At 41.1% G+C, this 13,301-nt stretch overlaps 1 protein-coding gene across 8 annotated transcripts in view; it reads right to left on the reverse strand.

Annotated features, from left to right (window-relative positions):
* The window catches only part of Ppp6r3 (protein phosphatase 6 regulatory subunit 3), a 153,387-nt gene that overhangs the window by 11,984 nt on the left and 128,102 nt on the right, over window positions 1–13,301 (reverse strand). For all 8 annotated transcript variants that reach the window (XM_004627125.2, XM_004627127.2, XM_023710637.1 and 5 more), the window contains 4 exons: window positions 8,964–9,085; window positions 4,778–4,931; window positions 3,130–3,236; window positions 1,292–1,442 (listed from right to left, as the gene is read on the reverse strand). In XM_004627125.2, the coding sequence (XP_004627182.1) occupies window positions 1,292–1,442; window positions 3,130–3,236; window positions 4,778–4,931; window positions 8,964–9,085 (534 nt within the window). The remainder of the gene's footprint in view (window positions 1–1,291; window positions 1,443–3,129; window positions 3,237–4,777; window positions 4,932–8,963; window positions 9,086–13,301) is intronic.

Raw genomic sequence — 13,301 nt, forward strand, 5'->3', positions numbered from 1 at the left:
GGGGCGGGGCTGGCTGGCATGTGGTGCTGGGGGATTGAACCGCGGTCCCTGTGCTTTGCTAAGCTTGTTCTAAGTAGGTGCTTTAGACCACTGAGCCATCTCACCAGACCCAGGACCTCTGATCTTTTTTTTTTTTTTTTAATTTTATTTATTTATTTGTGTGTGTGTGTGGCCTGCTCAGCCCACCAGGGGGCGGGGTTGGCTGGCATGTGGTGCTGGGGGATTGAACTGTGGTCCCTGTGCTTTGCTAAGCTTGTTCTAAGTAGGTGCTTTAGACCACTGAGCCATCTCACCAGCCCCAAGGACCTCTGATCTTGATGGCTCTTGATACAAAGCAATTTTTATTATGAGTAAAAAATATATCTATTCTCCTCATTTTGTCAACGGGCTAGACTCAGTCTTTTTTTTTTTTTTTTGGTGGAACTGGGGATTGAACTCAGGCCCTTGCGCTTGCCAGGGAAGCACTTATTCTACTGAGCCATCTCCCTGGCCCGCCCCCCCTTTTTTTTTTAAAATGCTCATTATCTCAAAATTTATTCTGAGTTCTTTTTTGGCAGAACCGGGGACTGAACTCAGATCCTTGCGTTTGCCAGTCAAGCGCTTATCCTACTGAGCCATCTCTCCGGCCCCTTCAAAATTTATTATTATCTTCCCTAATTTCTTATTTTCTCATTTTCTGTGCATTTGTATAAAGACTTTGCAGAAAATTATGATCAATTTATACATTTATTTTTGTTTGATTACTGATGCTAACCGATTTTTTCTGTCTATTAATGGGCAAAAAGACTGGCCTAGAGCAAAGTCTGAGTAGGTAATGCCTGTCTTCTTCATGGTCTGTCTCTGGGCCTCACTCTGTCTCTGTCTCTCTCTGAAAATAAAGTCTTTTTAATACACAAACAAGCATATGAGGAAATTACATTTTTGGGGACTAAGCTCTATCTCAATTAAAATTTACCGTATTTATGGCAGTGTTAGAAAGATGTGGAGTGGGGCTGGTGAGATGGTTCAGTGGTCTAAAGCACCTACTTAGAACAAGCTAAGCCAAGCAAAGCACAGGGACCTGGGTTCAATCCCCCAGCACCACATGCCAGCCCACCCACCCCCTGGTGGGCTGAGCTGGCCACACACAAAATAAAAAAAAAAAAAAAAATTAAAAAAAAAAAAAAAAAAAAAGATGTGGAGCTAGTGTCTGAATACCCATTTCAATTAAACTACAAATGTTCATGTTGGATATTTCTCCCCACCATATTTCCAACAGCCTGAAGATGCAGCAAGTTCTATTCCTGGTTACCTTTTAAAGACGGCAGTCTCTGTCTTGGCATCGACAGTGAGGCTGAGTGTTTCCTTCATGCCGCCATTCATCACTGTCTCAGTTACCTTGTCTGTACTTTCTGCATCCTCCTCTCCATCGAAGCTGGCTTCCATGGCCACACTGCCTGGTGCTGAAAGAGCGCACAGCTGATGGTCACACAAATTCAAACAGGAACTGCCACCTTCCTGTGCAGCTCCCTCCACCCATGACACAGACTGCTTAAAGGCAGCAAGAGTGAGACTGTCTGCCTGCTGTTTCCTGGCTAAATTCATTCATGTACTCCCAGCCCCATTACTGGGGACTGAACCCAGGGCCTTTACACAGAGCTACATCCTCAGCCAGCCAGCCAGCCATCTTGGAGACGGTCTCACTAAAGTCACTAACAGGCTGGGCTTGAACTTGGAAGCCTCCTACCATTGTCTCCCTCCTAAAGGAATGGGGTTACATGTGTGTACCACTACGTTTGTCCTGGCCAGTACTTGATTGGCACTGGCTTCTTAAATTGTTCACTAGAGTGATACTTCATGAGTTTTCTTCATTAAAGCACTGGTAAGTCTCCTACAGCTTTCCTACCTCTGTATACCAACTCCCACCTAAGGTTCTCCCTGGAGACCTGGCTGTTAGGACTCCACAGCACAGAGAAGAATAAACAGTTACTCATTATAGCCTCTACTCATGTCCTAGTATTTTTACTATTATTCTTTTCAGTTACTTCATGTGATGTTCTGGTGGGTCCTTTCTTTGCTCTATAATAGGAAGTCACACATATGGTGTGCTGGTAATAAATTTGTGCTGGAGTCAACTGCCTGGACTTGAACTCCAGGGTCACTACTTCCCAGCTGTATAATCCTTGGGCAAGGAACCTAATCTGTGTCTGAACTTTCTTATGACAAAATAGGGATCAGTGAAGCTGCTTATCGAACTGCCAAGGAATAAAGCAAGGCTATCTACTTAAGATGCTTGAGAATGACAAAACCAGTATTAGCCACTGATTTTATTCTTCTATATCACCAGTTGTAATGCCTCTATTCAGAGCCTCTTCATTTTCCCAAGGATTTGGTTCTCTCCACATGCCTCTGCCTTCCATATATAGTGGTACTTTGGTTTATGAATGCTTTTGTGAATAATTTGGTTTTGCAAACCAAAGTGTTAGGCAAAAATTTGCTTTTATTTGCAAATTCTGCATTGGGTAGCCAATACAGACTACAGCCATCTTTCTGTACCAACATGAAGTTGGTCATCTTTTTCAGAGTCATAGAAATGATTCTGAAGCATCATTATTATAAAATGAAGCATCACTATTCCCCATCGTATCCTCTTTGTCAATATCCTCCCCAGCTACCTAAGCTCTATCCAGCAGAGCCAATGCAAGAAAATCTCTGAATATTCTGAATAATAAGACAACCCACTGGGACTTTAAGACACCCATGAGAATTTCATCTCCTCATACAGGTGAGAAGAAAATACCTTGACACTCTCAAACAGGCCTACAAATATCCATGTGCCTCACAAGAGGCAAAGATAACCAAGCAGGCCTGGAAAGTAAAGGTTTAGTTTTAGTTTTATCCACTGTGGGTACTGTTGGAGAAAGGAGTTCTTTCTGGGCATCTGTTTCCTTATGTGCACAGTAACAGGACTAATACTTTGGGATTTCTTACTTCTATAATTAATGTGCTGTGGTTCTGTAAGGATACCATCCACCCCCAGGAGCCCTTAGATATCAGAGACATCTCGGTTTTCTGGCTCCTTTCAGCTCTTGTGCTTGAGAGGGGTTTGGTTTCCCTAAACCTGCTCCCTGACAGCCCAAACTGGCTCACCTTCTGGCTGTGCTGCCAGGGCAGCAACACTGGGAGTCAGTGGGTCCATGGCTTCAGTGCTAGTTTCCATTTCGACTGGAGAATTACTCCTTAAAGAATCTTTTGTGCTTCAGAAAAGAGAACATTTAGATGTTAGTAGTAGGGAATGGACAACAGTTAACCCATTATTCACAAAAGCCCTCTGAAATTAAGTTCAGTTTCTACTGGGAGACATTAGTCATCTGTATAGGAGCAGCTTGGTCACAGACTTCAGGGATACAAGATTTCAGGTCTAAGTGCAGCAACTGGAAGGACAGATGAGGGTAGATGGCAATGCTCTTCTGAACGAGGGCCAACAGGCTGGGCATCTCAGGGTATTCAAAGCAAGTTTAAATGTTCCACCTATCTTCTATGTAATCATCAGGCTCTCAGGGCCTGGCAGGCAGAGATATACATCGTCTAGTAGCAACTACGCCTATATGGCTATTTTTACCAAAATCCTGACTTATATTGAGCCAACTGCCTGAAGGCACTGGCCCTGAGTGCTGTCCACTGCTAAGACTGTGAGAACACAGTAAAGAAATACCACATAACTAAGGGAGGTGACCCTACTTCCCCTTTCGTACCCACTCCCATGCATAACACCCCCAATACACCCAGACATCTGCATATGGGGCTCCAGAGAATCAAGCTTCAATGACATTTCTCAAGTAACCTCTTATCTTCCAATCACAAAAAGCAAAAAGCCAAGAGGTGGAAACTTGCCAAGTCTTATACTGGAGCAGGGTTGATGAAATTTTTCACAATATTTTGAAGACGTTTTTCAAAACTTTCATTTGTACTTCTGAAGAGCTCAGTACTATTACCACCTATGTGTTTCAGCTTAGTCTATCTTCTGTGCTGCTAGTGACTTTTTGAAAAACACTACATGTTATGGCAAGGAAAGCAGTAAAGTCGTCCAGGAAAGTCATCCAATTGAGGTGGTGCAGGTTTATTTGGTAGATAAAATATTTAGCAAATCAAAGTACTATAGATCTAATGAGCCATAAAATCTAACATTTGAGTGTGGATACTGTTCAGGAAAATGATGAGACAGTTCTGTCACAGATAATAATATAAACAGCAAGACTGTCTCTCCTGTTCTCAAGCCTGTGCTGATGGCAGAGCTGGAAAAGCCCATGGGGCTCTTACTTGCTACTGCAGCCTGCTAAAACCTTAGCAGCAAACCATGCAGGCTACTTTGTTGAAGAGCTTGCCCTTTCCCAATTCGTTCTGGAACAAATGAAAAGGGTGCCTATCTACTGTGTAACAGAGTTGTGTCAATATCTTGCCATTTCATTTTTAAAAAAATGTATTTAGTACAGGGTATACAGAGTCTCACTACACAGATTGGACTTGTAGTGATCCTCTGTTTTCAGTCTCCTAAGCCTGGGATTACAGGCCCGCACCACCACGCCCAGTCTCAGTGGCCCTCTCGGCCCACCCTGGGTCACTGTGTCTGCTTAAGCAAGCAGCTTTAATCCACTGAGCTATCTGGCAGGCCCTCAATTTTTCATTTTGTTTAAGGCACAACATTCAATTCATAGCTAAGGTGAAGAGCCTGTATTGGTAGTAAATATCTACTATTTCCAGTTTCCTATGGAAAACTGTAGACCATACACTTGCTCACCTCAGAGATGATGTGAACTCTGAAAAAGAAGCCCAACCCGTCTCTTTAGTTGGCATTGGCTCCTCTGTGCTCCATACATCAGACCCCACTGAGTCTAACGGAGTGCCGTGGGTAGTCTCCATTGGAACATCAAAGTTGGCTGACCAAGTGGGTGCTAAAACAAGGGGGAGGAATTTCATACGGAATGGTTCAGTAATTTAGTGTAACACAAGATAATTTTTATGTTGAGCATGATGGCATGTGCCTATAGTCCCAGTTACTTGGGATGTTGAAGTGGGATTGCTTGAGCCCAGGAGTTCAGGGTCAGCATGGGCACAACCCATCTCACAAACAAAAGATAGGAAGATGGAGAATGACAGAGGAGTTGGGGGGGGGGAGAGAGAGAGAGAGAGAGAGAGAGAGAGAGAGAGAGAGAGAGAGAGAATATGAGAATGGAGATACAAAGACAAAGTTTTTCTTTTTCTTTCTGAACTGGGGATTGGACTCAGAGCTTTGTGCTTGCCAGGCAGGCACTTATGTATAGAACTGAGCTATTTCCCCAGAAGAAAAGATTTTTCTTAACAGACTATTGGTAGCAACAGGAAGGGGACAATCACCTGGAGGGCAACCAACAATATCTATCACATTAAAAAGTTTTCTTTCATTTAACAGTTTCATTTCTAAGAAAATTTTCAACAGAAATACTACATAAGAATACAATCTACAAATAAAAAAGGTATCTGGAGGATGGATATTTAACACACCTACCATTCCTACTATACTCTGCCCATAAGGAGCAGAGACACAGGAGTTCAGCCCAGCCTTCTTGCCTCTCAGGCCTCTCAACACAGCCCTAAGCGAAGGACAGGGCAGCCTCTGTAATTATAGTTAACTCCAGGGAGCAGTAGAGAGCAAGCTCCCCAAGGTGGTTTACAACTGTAATCCTGGTGGTTTACACCTGCTTTCCTGTTACCTGGAAAAATCTTATTTTCATTCTCAGATCTCTGGTTTACACCTGTAATCCCAGGACTTGGAAGGCTGAGGCAGGAAGTCTCCCATGAGTTTGAGACCTGCCTAAACTACATAGAGTTCAGGGCCAGCCCGAACTACAAAGTGAGACTTTGTCTCAAAACAAAACAGTGATGTGTTAATGCTAATTTTTAAGTTTTGAAAAGTGTTCGAAGGTTGCATCAGACAGAATTGGGAGAAGTTAATTAAAGGGTAATTTCTTTTCAGTACTAGGGATCGAAGCTGGGCTTTCATACTGAGCTATATCCCCAATCCTTCATTTTTTATTGTGAGAAAATCTCTCAAAGTCAATAAATTGCTCAGGTTGGGTTTGAATTTGCCCTTTGCCTCCAGCCTCCCACAATGCTGGAATTATAGGCATTTGCTATTACATCCAGTAAAACTCAAGACACACAGAGCAAATCTTCAGTGAGGCCTTAGCTGTGTAGATAGTCCATATCTTAATTGAACAGATGGAGGAGCTTGGGGAAGCTCAACGTCATGGTCTGTGGTGTCTATAAAGATTCAAAATCGGAATCTTTCTGTTGGGCACAGGTACTTCTTATATACTTCTTATATACTATCTCTGCAACTTTTCTATAAGTCTAAATTACTCCAAAATAAAGCTTATTTTAAAATAGTGTACTACAACAACTAGAAATGCCCTGGATGTTTCCCAACTGAGATCTGGCTATAGCTCTGAGAGCTTGCTCCCTACTGCTCCCTGGCATTAAATGTTAATTGCAGAGGCTGCCTTGTTCGGCACTTATGGATGTGTTTGGGAACCTGAGAGGCAAGATAGCTGGGCTGAATTCCTGTGTCTCTGCTCATTATGGGTGGAGTACAGTCCCAGTGGTAGGTCGGACTATACTCCAGATGTGTCCCGTCAGATGCAGTCAGGCTGCTCTACCGGCAATGTTTTACTTCACATTACGCAAATCTTCAAAGCTTGTGGGAGCCAGTGCTGTCAGGCATTTTCTATGCCCAAGAGGAATCTCTGGCCATAAGGATGGGGTGCTGGGAACTGCTAACTGCCTAAGGGGTTTATCCTAGGTACAAATAACTTCTCCTAGTCACCCAGCCCATGTGTCTTAGAGATGTGAAAATGAAAATAAGCTTTTCCCAAGAAACAGGAGAGCAGGATAAGTGTAACTGTCATTCAGGGCCTTCCCTATCCCCACTTCTAAAGCCCCAGCAGCAGTGGTATGCACTGTCACATCTTCTTGTGGTCTTCCTCCAACACATTTATCATACACTCAGCATCCTCAAAGTATCAGAGTTATGAAATATTCTCCAGTCTTAAAAGAGGAGGAAATCCAACACATACTACAACATGGATGAATCTGAAGGATACTGTGTAAGTGAAATAAGCCAGTCACAAATGTAATTCTACTAACATGAGGTACCTAAGTAATCAACTTTATAGTATCAGTAGGCCAAAGCAGGGGCAATGGGGCATAGCTCAATGGGTATTGAGTTTGTTTGGCTACATGAAAAGGTTCTCTATTGCACAATATGAATACACATAATGCGACTGGACTGAATCTAATAGAAAAAAAAAACAAACAAAAACAAACCAGCTCCACAGATTCTGGAGCCAAAAAACGAAGACCCATCTGCCTTGTATTCCACTCCTGTCTCCCTCCTGCCAGGAGCTATCCTCTTGGCCCTTGTATTTCTTCTGTAACTGTCTCTCTAGGTGTCCTGTCTCTAGTGTGGATATTCTAGTTCACTTCTCATACTGTTGCCAAATCTGTCAAATAGTCCTCAGAGCCACCCTATACCTTTGAGAGTATAATTCCAGGTCTGTTGTCAGGTCTTATAACCCCCCAATCCCACCACAGCCAATTCCTGAGCCATAGTCAACAGGCTGTGGTTCTCTGTGCCCTCTTGACATTTTTCTCTTTCAAACTGACTAGTCTTTAGCTGTCTTTGAGCACTACACTCTCTGGCTCCTCCATCATTCTGCTCTCAGGATCTGGCACGGCCATCTTCCATTTTCCCAGGAGGCCCTGAGCTCTATAGGTATAGCTGTTTCCAGTAACATACCTGACACATAGTGTACAGGAACAACCAGATAGAGATAGACTGACTTGAACTCACTTGCAGAAGGAAAGGTCTACTTCCTATTCCTGAAGACAGGCAGTGACTCTTCTTAGGTCCAGATTTCTTCTCTACCATGGGAGTGAGATGGTGAGTTGGTTGCATGGACAAATTCTACTCTTTTTTTTGCGGAAATGGGGATTGAACTCAGGCCTTTGTGCTTGCCAGGGAAGCGCTTATTCTGCTGAGTCATCTCCCCGGCCCCTGCATGGACAAATTCTAATTGGCTGTGTCCCCCAAAAGTGACTGAGGACATAAAGGCCTTCCTAGGGTCAAGAGGTCAGGAGTGGGAAAAGCCTAACAACCCATAATGGCTCTTTTACATCATATTTTCCCAAGCTTTTAGAAGTCAGTAGCATTTTTTTTTTTTTTTATGACCAGTGACCTTTTTTGCGCAGCAAAGCAAAAACATGCTCTTAGCTGAACAAATTTTAGGGTTATAAATTCTGTAAGTAAATTATGACGAATCCTTTTTTTTTTTTTTTCTCTATTTTAGGGAAGGGTCTACAGGGTGTTCAGGGTCTCACTCCTAGATCAGACTCATAGTGATCTGCCTGTTTACAGACTCCCAAGAGCTGGGATTACAGGAATGCACCACCACAGCAGGCCCAGGGATTGAAACCCCAGCCCCCGCACTCTAATCCACTGAGCTATTTGGCCGGCCCATGATGAATCCATTTAAAACTGCTTAGGCTTTAAGTTTCTTTCTTTCTTTCTTTTTTTTTTTTTTTTAAAGGCTTTAAGTTTCTCCCTCTGGTTTGTTCCATGAATTATTTCACAAAACACAATGACTTCCTCACTGCTGCATCTAGTCTTTCTTTTTGCTATAGCACTGTTATGTGGAGCCAGAAGGGGCCACCTTAGTAGGCCATGTTCTCTGACCAAACTGATGCCGATGATGTTCATGCTGAACATTAAAGCCTCACTCACTCTTTCCCTGAACCTAGTCTAAAAAACTCAAATCTGGAAAGGACTCATGCTATGATGTGTTTCAATTCAACTAGCCCTTTAGGAGCCACCTTAGATGTTATTATTTGGTTTCGGAATTCTCAATTTTAACATCTTATAACTCACTTGCAAAACCAAGGCAACTTACGTTCATTAAGGTCTACTTCCATCTTATCTTCTGTGTTGGCACTACTAGATTCAAACAAATCTTGTTTTGCTCCATCTTCTTCTTCAGAATCTGTACTTTCTTCACTGTCTGTACTCCCCGAGCTATGAAAAAAAAAGAGACTGAGATATTTTACGCTGTTCACCACCCACAACTAAAATTCAGAAAATCCTAAAGGTCATCCCAAATATAAATCATACTATGCCTCCACTGTATCACACCCTCTGAGTGCAGTGCGGTCAGGACACAGGAAGACTTCTGGTAATGTGCTCCAAAACTGTTGAAACCAGGAACAACATCCTCACCTGGGCTCTGCCTAGAGACCACCAGCTAGAAAGCTGCCTCTACAAGTACACAATGTGTCTCAACGTGGGGGTAACCTGTATTTCCCTAGTGACCACAGATGCTGGCTACTTTCCGTGTACTTATTTTGCTATTCTGTATTTTTTTTGGACTCAGGACTTCATGCTTCCCAGGCAGGTTCTATGCTGCTCAATTATATCCCTGACACTATCTTATATCTTAATTATTTTCTCACATTAGAAACAGTGCTTTCTGAAAAAAAAAAAAAAAAAGTTGGGTAGAAATTTTATGAACAAATTCTTTTTATCAGATTTGCACCTCTTGCTGAAATAGACTGTACTTTATCACCTTTAAACCTTTATTAAAAGTCAGTTTCACAGAAGTCAGCCTACTCATGGGTTCTCTATTCTAACCAAAACGTATTTGGGTACAGGGTCTCACTATGCAGCTTAGACTCACAGCGCTCTTCCTCCTCCTGTTTTCCGCCTTCCCAGCACTGGGATTAGAGGCATGTACCACCACGCCTGATCTTGGTGGCTGGATCAGTGCACCAGGAGGCAGGGCCTGTGGTGGCTGAGGATTGAATCCAGGTCCCTGTGCTTAGTCCACTGAGCTATCACCAGCCCTGACCAATTCTTTATCTTGTCTCAATTTACTGTGTATGTTGATTCAAATTTTGTTGTTCTTTATGAAGTCATTTTGAGTATTCTAGGTCCTTTATATTTTCACATGAATTTAGTTACAATGTATCAATAGCTACCCAAAAGAGAGCCTCTTTTAAGATGTTGAGGATTAATGCCAACTCTAGAGATAGTCTGGGAGAACTGCCATTTTACCAATATCGAGTCTTCTAACTCAACACACATTTATCATGTTTCTAGTTCTCTAAAACAACACTGCCTCTGTAAAAAAACAATGTTTAAAGAAAAGAAAGACATTGGCAAGAATTGTTAAAAAAAAAAAAAAACCCCAACACTGCAAGCTAAAAGGTCTTATTTTATGGACTTCAGTGTATCAAAAAGGTGAGCAGGTCTAGTAACTTTTCTGCAAATTTTATCCTTATATCCTTAGCTTTTTAAATGCTTTATTAATAGTGTTTAGAAATTTCTATTCCAATTGTTACTTTCAGTAGGTAGAGACACAATTATACTGATTTTACATTATACACATTGCTATGGAATTAGGAATTTTTTTTTTTGTGTGTGTGTGTGTGTTTTGCTCCTTGAATGCCTTCAGGGCACTTTTGCATGGCTGGAGTGTTGTGGGGATCGAACTACAGCAAACTGAGGCTGCCAGCATTGTGGAAGCAGCCACTTAAAGAACTGAGCTAGGGCTGGGCCCCCTATACACATTGCTAAATACATCTGATTTACACCAGCAGTCTTTTTATATATTCTGGCAAATTTCCTTTACCAATGGTCATGTCTGAGAATAGTTATAGTCTAGTTGCCTTTTCTTCTTCTTTACTGACTGTGCTAGGCAGAAATCCAGTACAATACTGAAAAGTCCAATACAATACTGAAAATTGTGAAAAGACATTTTTGTCTTGTTCCTGATCTTAAGAGGTAGGGACAGTTTTTAACATTAAATATGATACTAACTCCAATTTTTATATATACTTTACTCAGGTTGAAGAATTTCCTTTCATTTCTAGTTTCCTGAATTTTTATTATAAGTTGATACTGGATTTAGTCACATTTTTTATTTTTTTAAAAATTCTATTTGTGTGTGTGTGTGTGTGTGTGTGTGTGTGTGGCCACCTCAGCCCACCAGGGGGCGGGGCTGGCTGGCATGTGGTGCTGGGGGATTGAACCGCGGTCCCTGTGCTTTGCTAAGCTTATTCTAAGTAGGTGCTTTAGACCACTGAGCCATCTCACCAGCCCTCACATGCTTATTAATAGATCTTAAGATGCTATTAAGCAATTTTGTCTTCTTAGAATAAACCGTGGTTAGGACATTACCATAGAATTTCTGTCTACATGTTCATGAGAACTATTAGCTAGTTTTCTTCTTTTAATATCAAGTTTTGGTACCCAGCTACCCTATGATTCATACAAGTAGATGAGTGGGTAACATTTTTTTTTTTTTTTCCAATTTTCTCAAAGTCTTTTTATAGAACTGGGATTTCTTTATACAATGGCCTTGGAGAGCTCACCAATGGTAGAAGCCTTAAATTTTTATTTTTATATTATTGAGACAGGGTCTTGCTATGTAGTCCAAGCTGGACTTGAACTCACTAGCCCAGTCTGGCCTCAAACTCAGTGATCCTCCTGCCTCAGCTTCCCAAGTGTTAGGATTATAGGTGTGTGCCACCACACCCAGTTTGAAATTTCTCTCTCCCTCCCCTCCCCTCTGTGTGTGTGTGTGTGTGTGTGTGCTGTAAAGTTCTAAATTAAAGATTCAACTTCTTCACTAGATATAAAACTACTCAGGTTATCTTCCTCTTGCTTGAAATTTTGTCTTTCAAAGATCATTTAGTTCATCAGGTTTATTGGCGTAGTTGTTCATAATCTCTCTTTTGGACCTTTTAAATCTAATGTCCAGAATCTATATAAAGCTGTCACCTCTCATTCCTGATGTCAATAATCTGTATCTTTTTTTTCCCCCCTTGATTATTCTGGCTAGAAATTTGACATTTTTATTGATCCTCTCGAACAATGTCTGGATTTATTAATTTCCTCTATTATTTTTCTATTGTGTATTTCACTGAATTCTACTATAATTTTTGTATTATTTCTGCTTGAGTTTAATCCGTTTGTTTGTTTGGTCTTGCTTGTAATTCAGGCTGGCTCTGAACTTATTATGTTGCCCAAGCTGCCCTCAAACTCAGCAATCCTCTGGTCTAAGCCTCTGGAGTACTATGATTATAGGTGTGTCACCACACCTGGTTTTTCTAGTTTCTTAACGTACAAACTTTAAGAGTATTAATTCTTTTCCTTTCTAATAAGTTCAGTTAGTGAATCTCTAAGTACTGATTTAACTATGTTTCCCAAATTTGGAGATTTCCCAGAGATCTTTCTGCTTAGTCTAATTCTACTGCATTTTCATTAGAAAATGGCTTAAACACTTTCGAATTTACTGAGATTCATTTTATACACTGAACATGGTAAACATCTGATAAACTTTTAAAAAAGTGTCTTCTGCTATTGTGGGGTACCAGTGTTTTATACATGCACAAAAAGGCCAAGCCAGTGGACAGTGCTTTTCCTTATGGTTCTATCCTTACAATTCCTATTTCATCAATTACTGAGAACATTAAACTATCTGCCCATAACTGTCAATTCTTCACTTCTTTTTGCAGTCAGTTCTATTAGTTTCTGTTCCACTGAAGTTGTCCTTAGGTATTTGTATACATTTAAGATTGCTATGGGCTGGGGAGATGGCTCAGTGGAATAAGCACTTCCCTGGCAAGTGCAAGGTCCTGAGTTCAATCCCCAGTTCTGAAGAAAAAAAAAAAAAAAAAAAAAAAAGATTGCTATGTTGGGGCAACCTACTTTCCAAGCCCCCTTCTGTCACAAGCTTTTCTGTCAATAAATTATTCCTTCTCTTAACCTGGAAGAAAAGGATTGTTATGTTCTCTGAATGAATCAACCCCTTTATTATTATATAACTTCATTCTTTTTCTTTGAAATCTATGATTTTAATACAGATGTTTTAATTTTTAAAAAATTAGCGCTGCTAGTTTTTTCCATCTGTATTTATTTTTGTCTTTTCCCCCATAGGACAATCTTTGCCATTTTGCATTCCTTCCTTTTTATCTATCCTCCCAGCCACACACACGTGCGGGTGTGCGGAAGCCAGGACTTTGCCCAAGTGTTCTGCAACTGAGCTATAGGTCTAGCCAGCCCTGCTGCTTGTGAATAAAGGCACTGGAATGTTTATTTTACTGTGTTATTTAGGATTAGTTCTACTGTCTTTGCTGTCAATTCTGTTTGTCCCAGTTGCCCTTTGTTGTGCTTTCTTTTTTTTTTAAATTTTTTTTTAATATTTATTTATTTTTATTTATTACATTTATTT

The sequence above is a fragment of the Octodon degus genome, unplaced genomic scaffold (genome assembly GCF_000260255.1).
Source record: "Octodon degus isolate 3935 unplaced genomic scaffold, OctDeg1.0 scaffold00018, whole genome shotgun sequence".
Lineage (NCBI taxonomy): Eukaryota > Metazoa > Chordata > Mammalia > Rodentia > Octodontidae > Octodon > Octodon degus.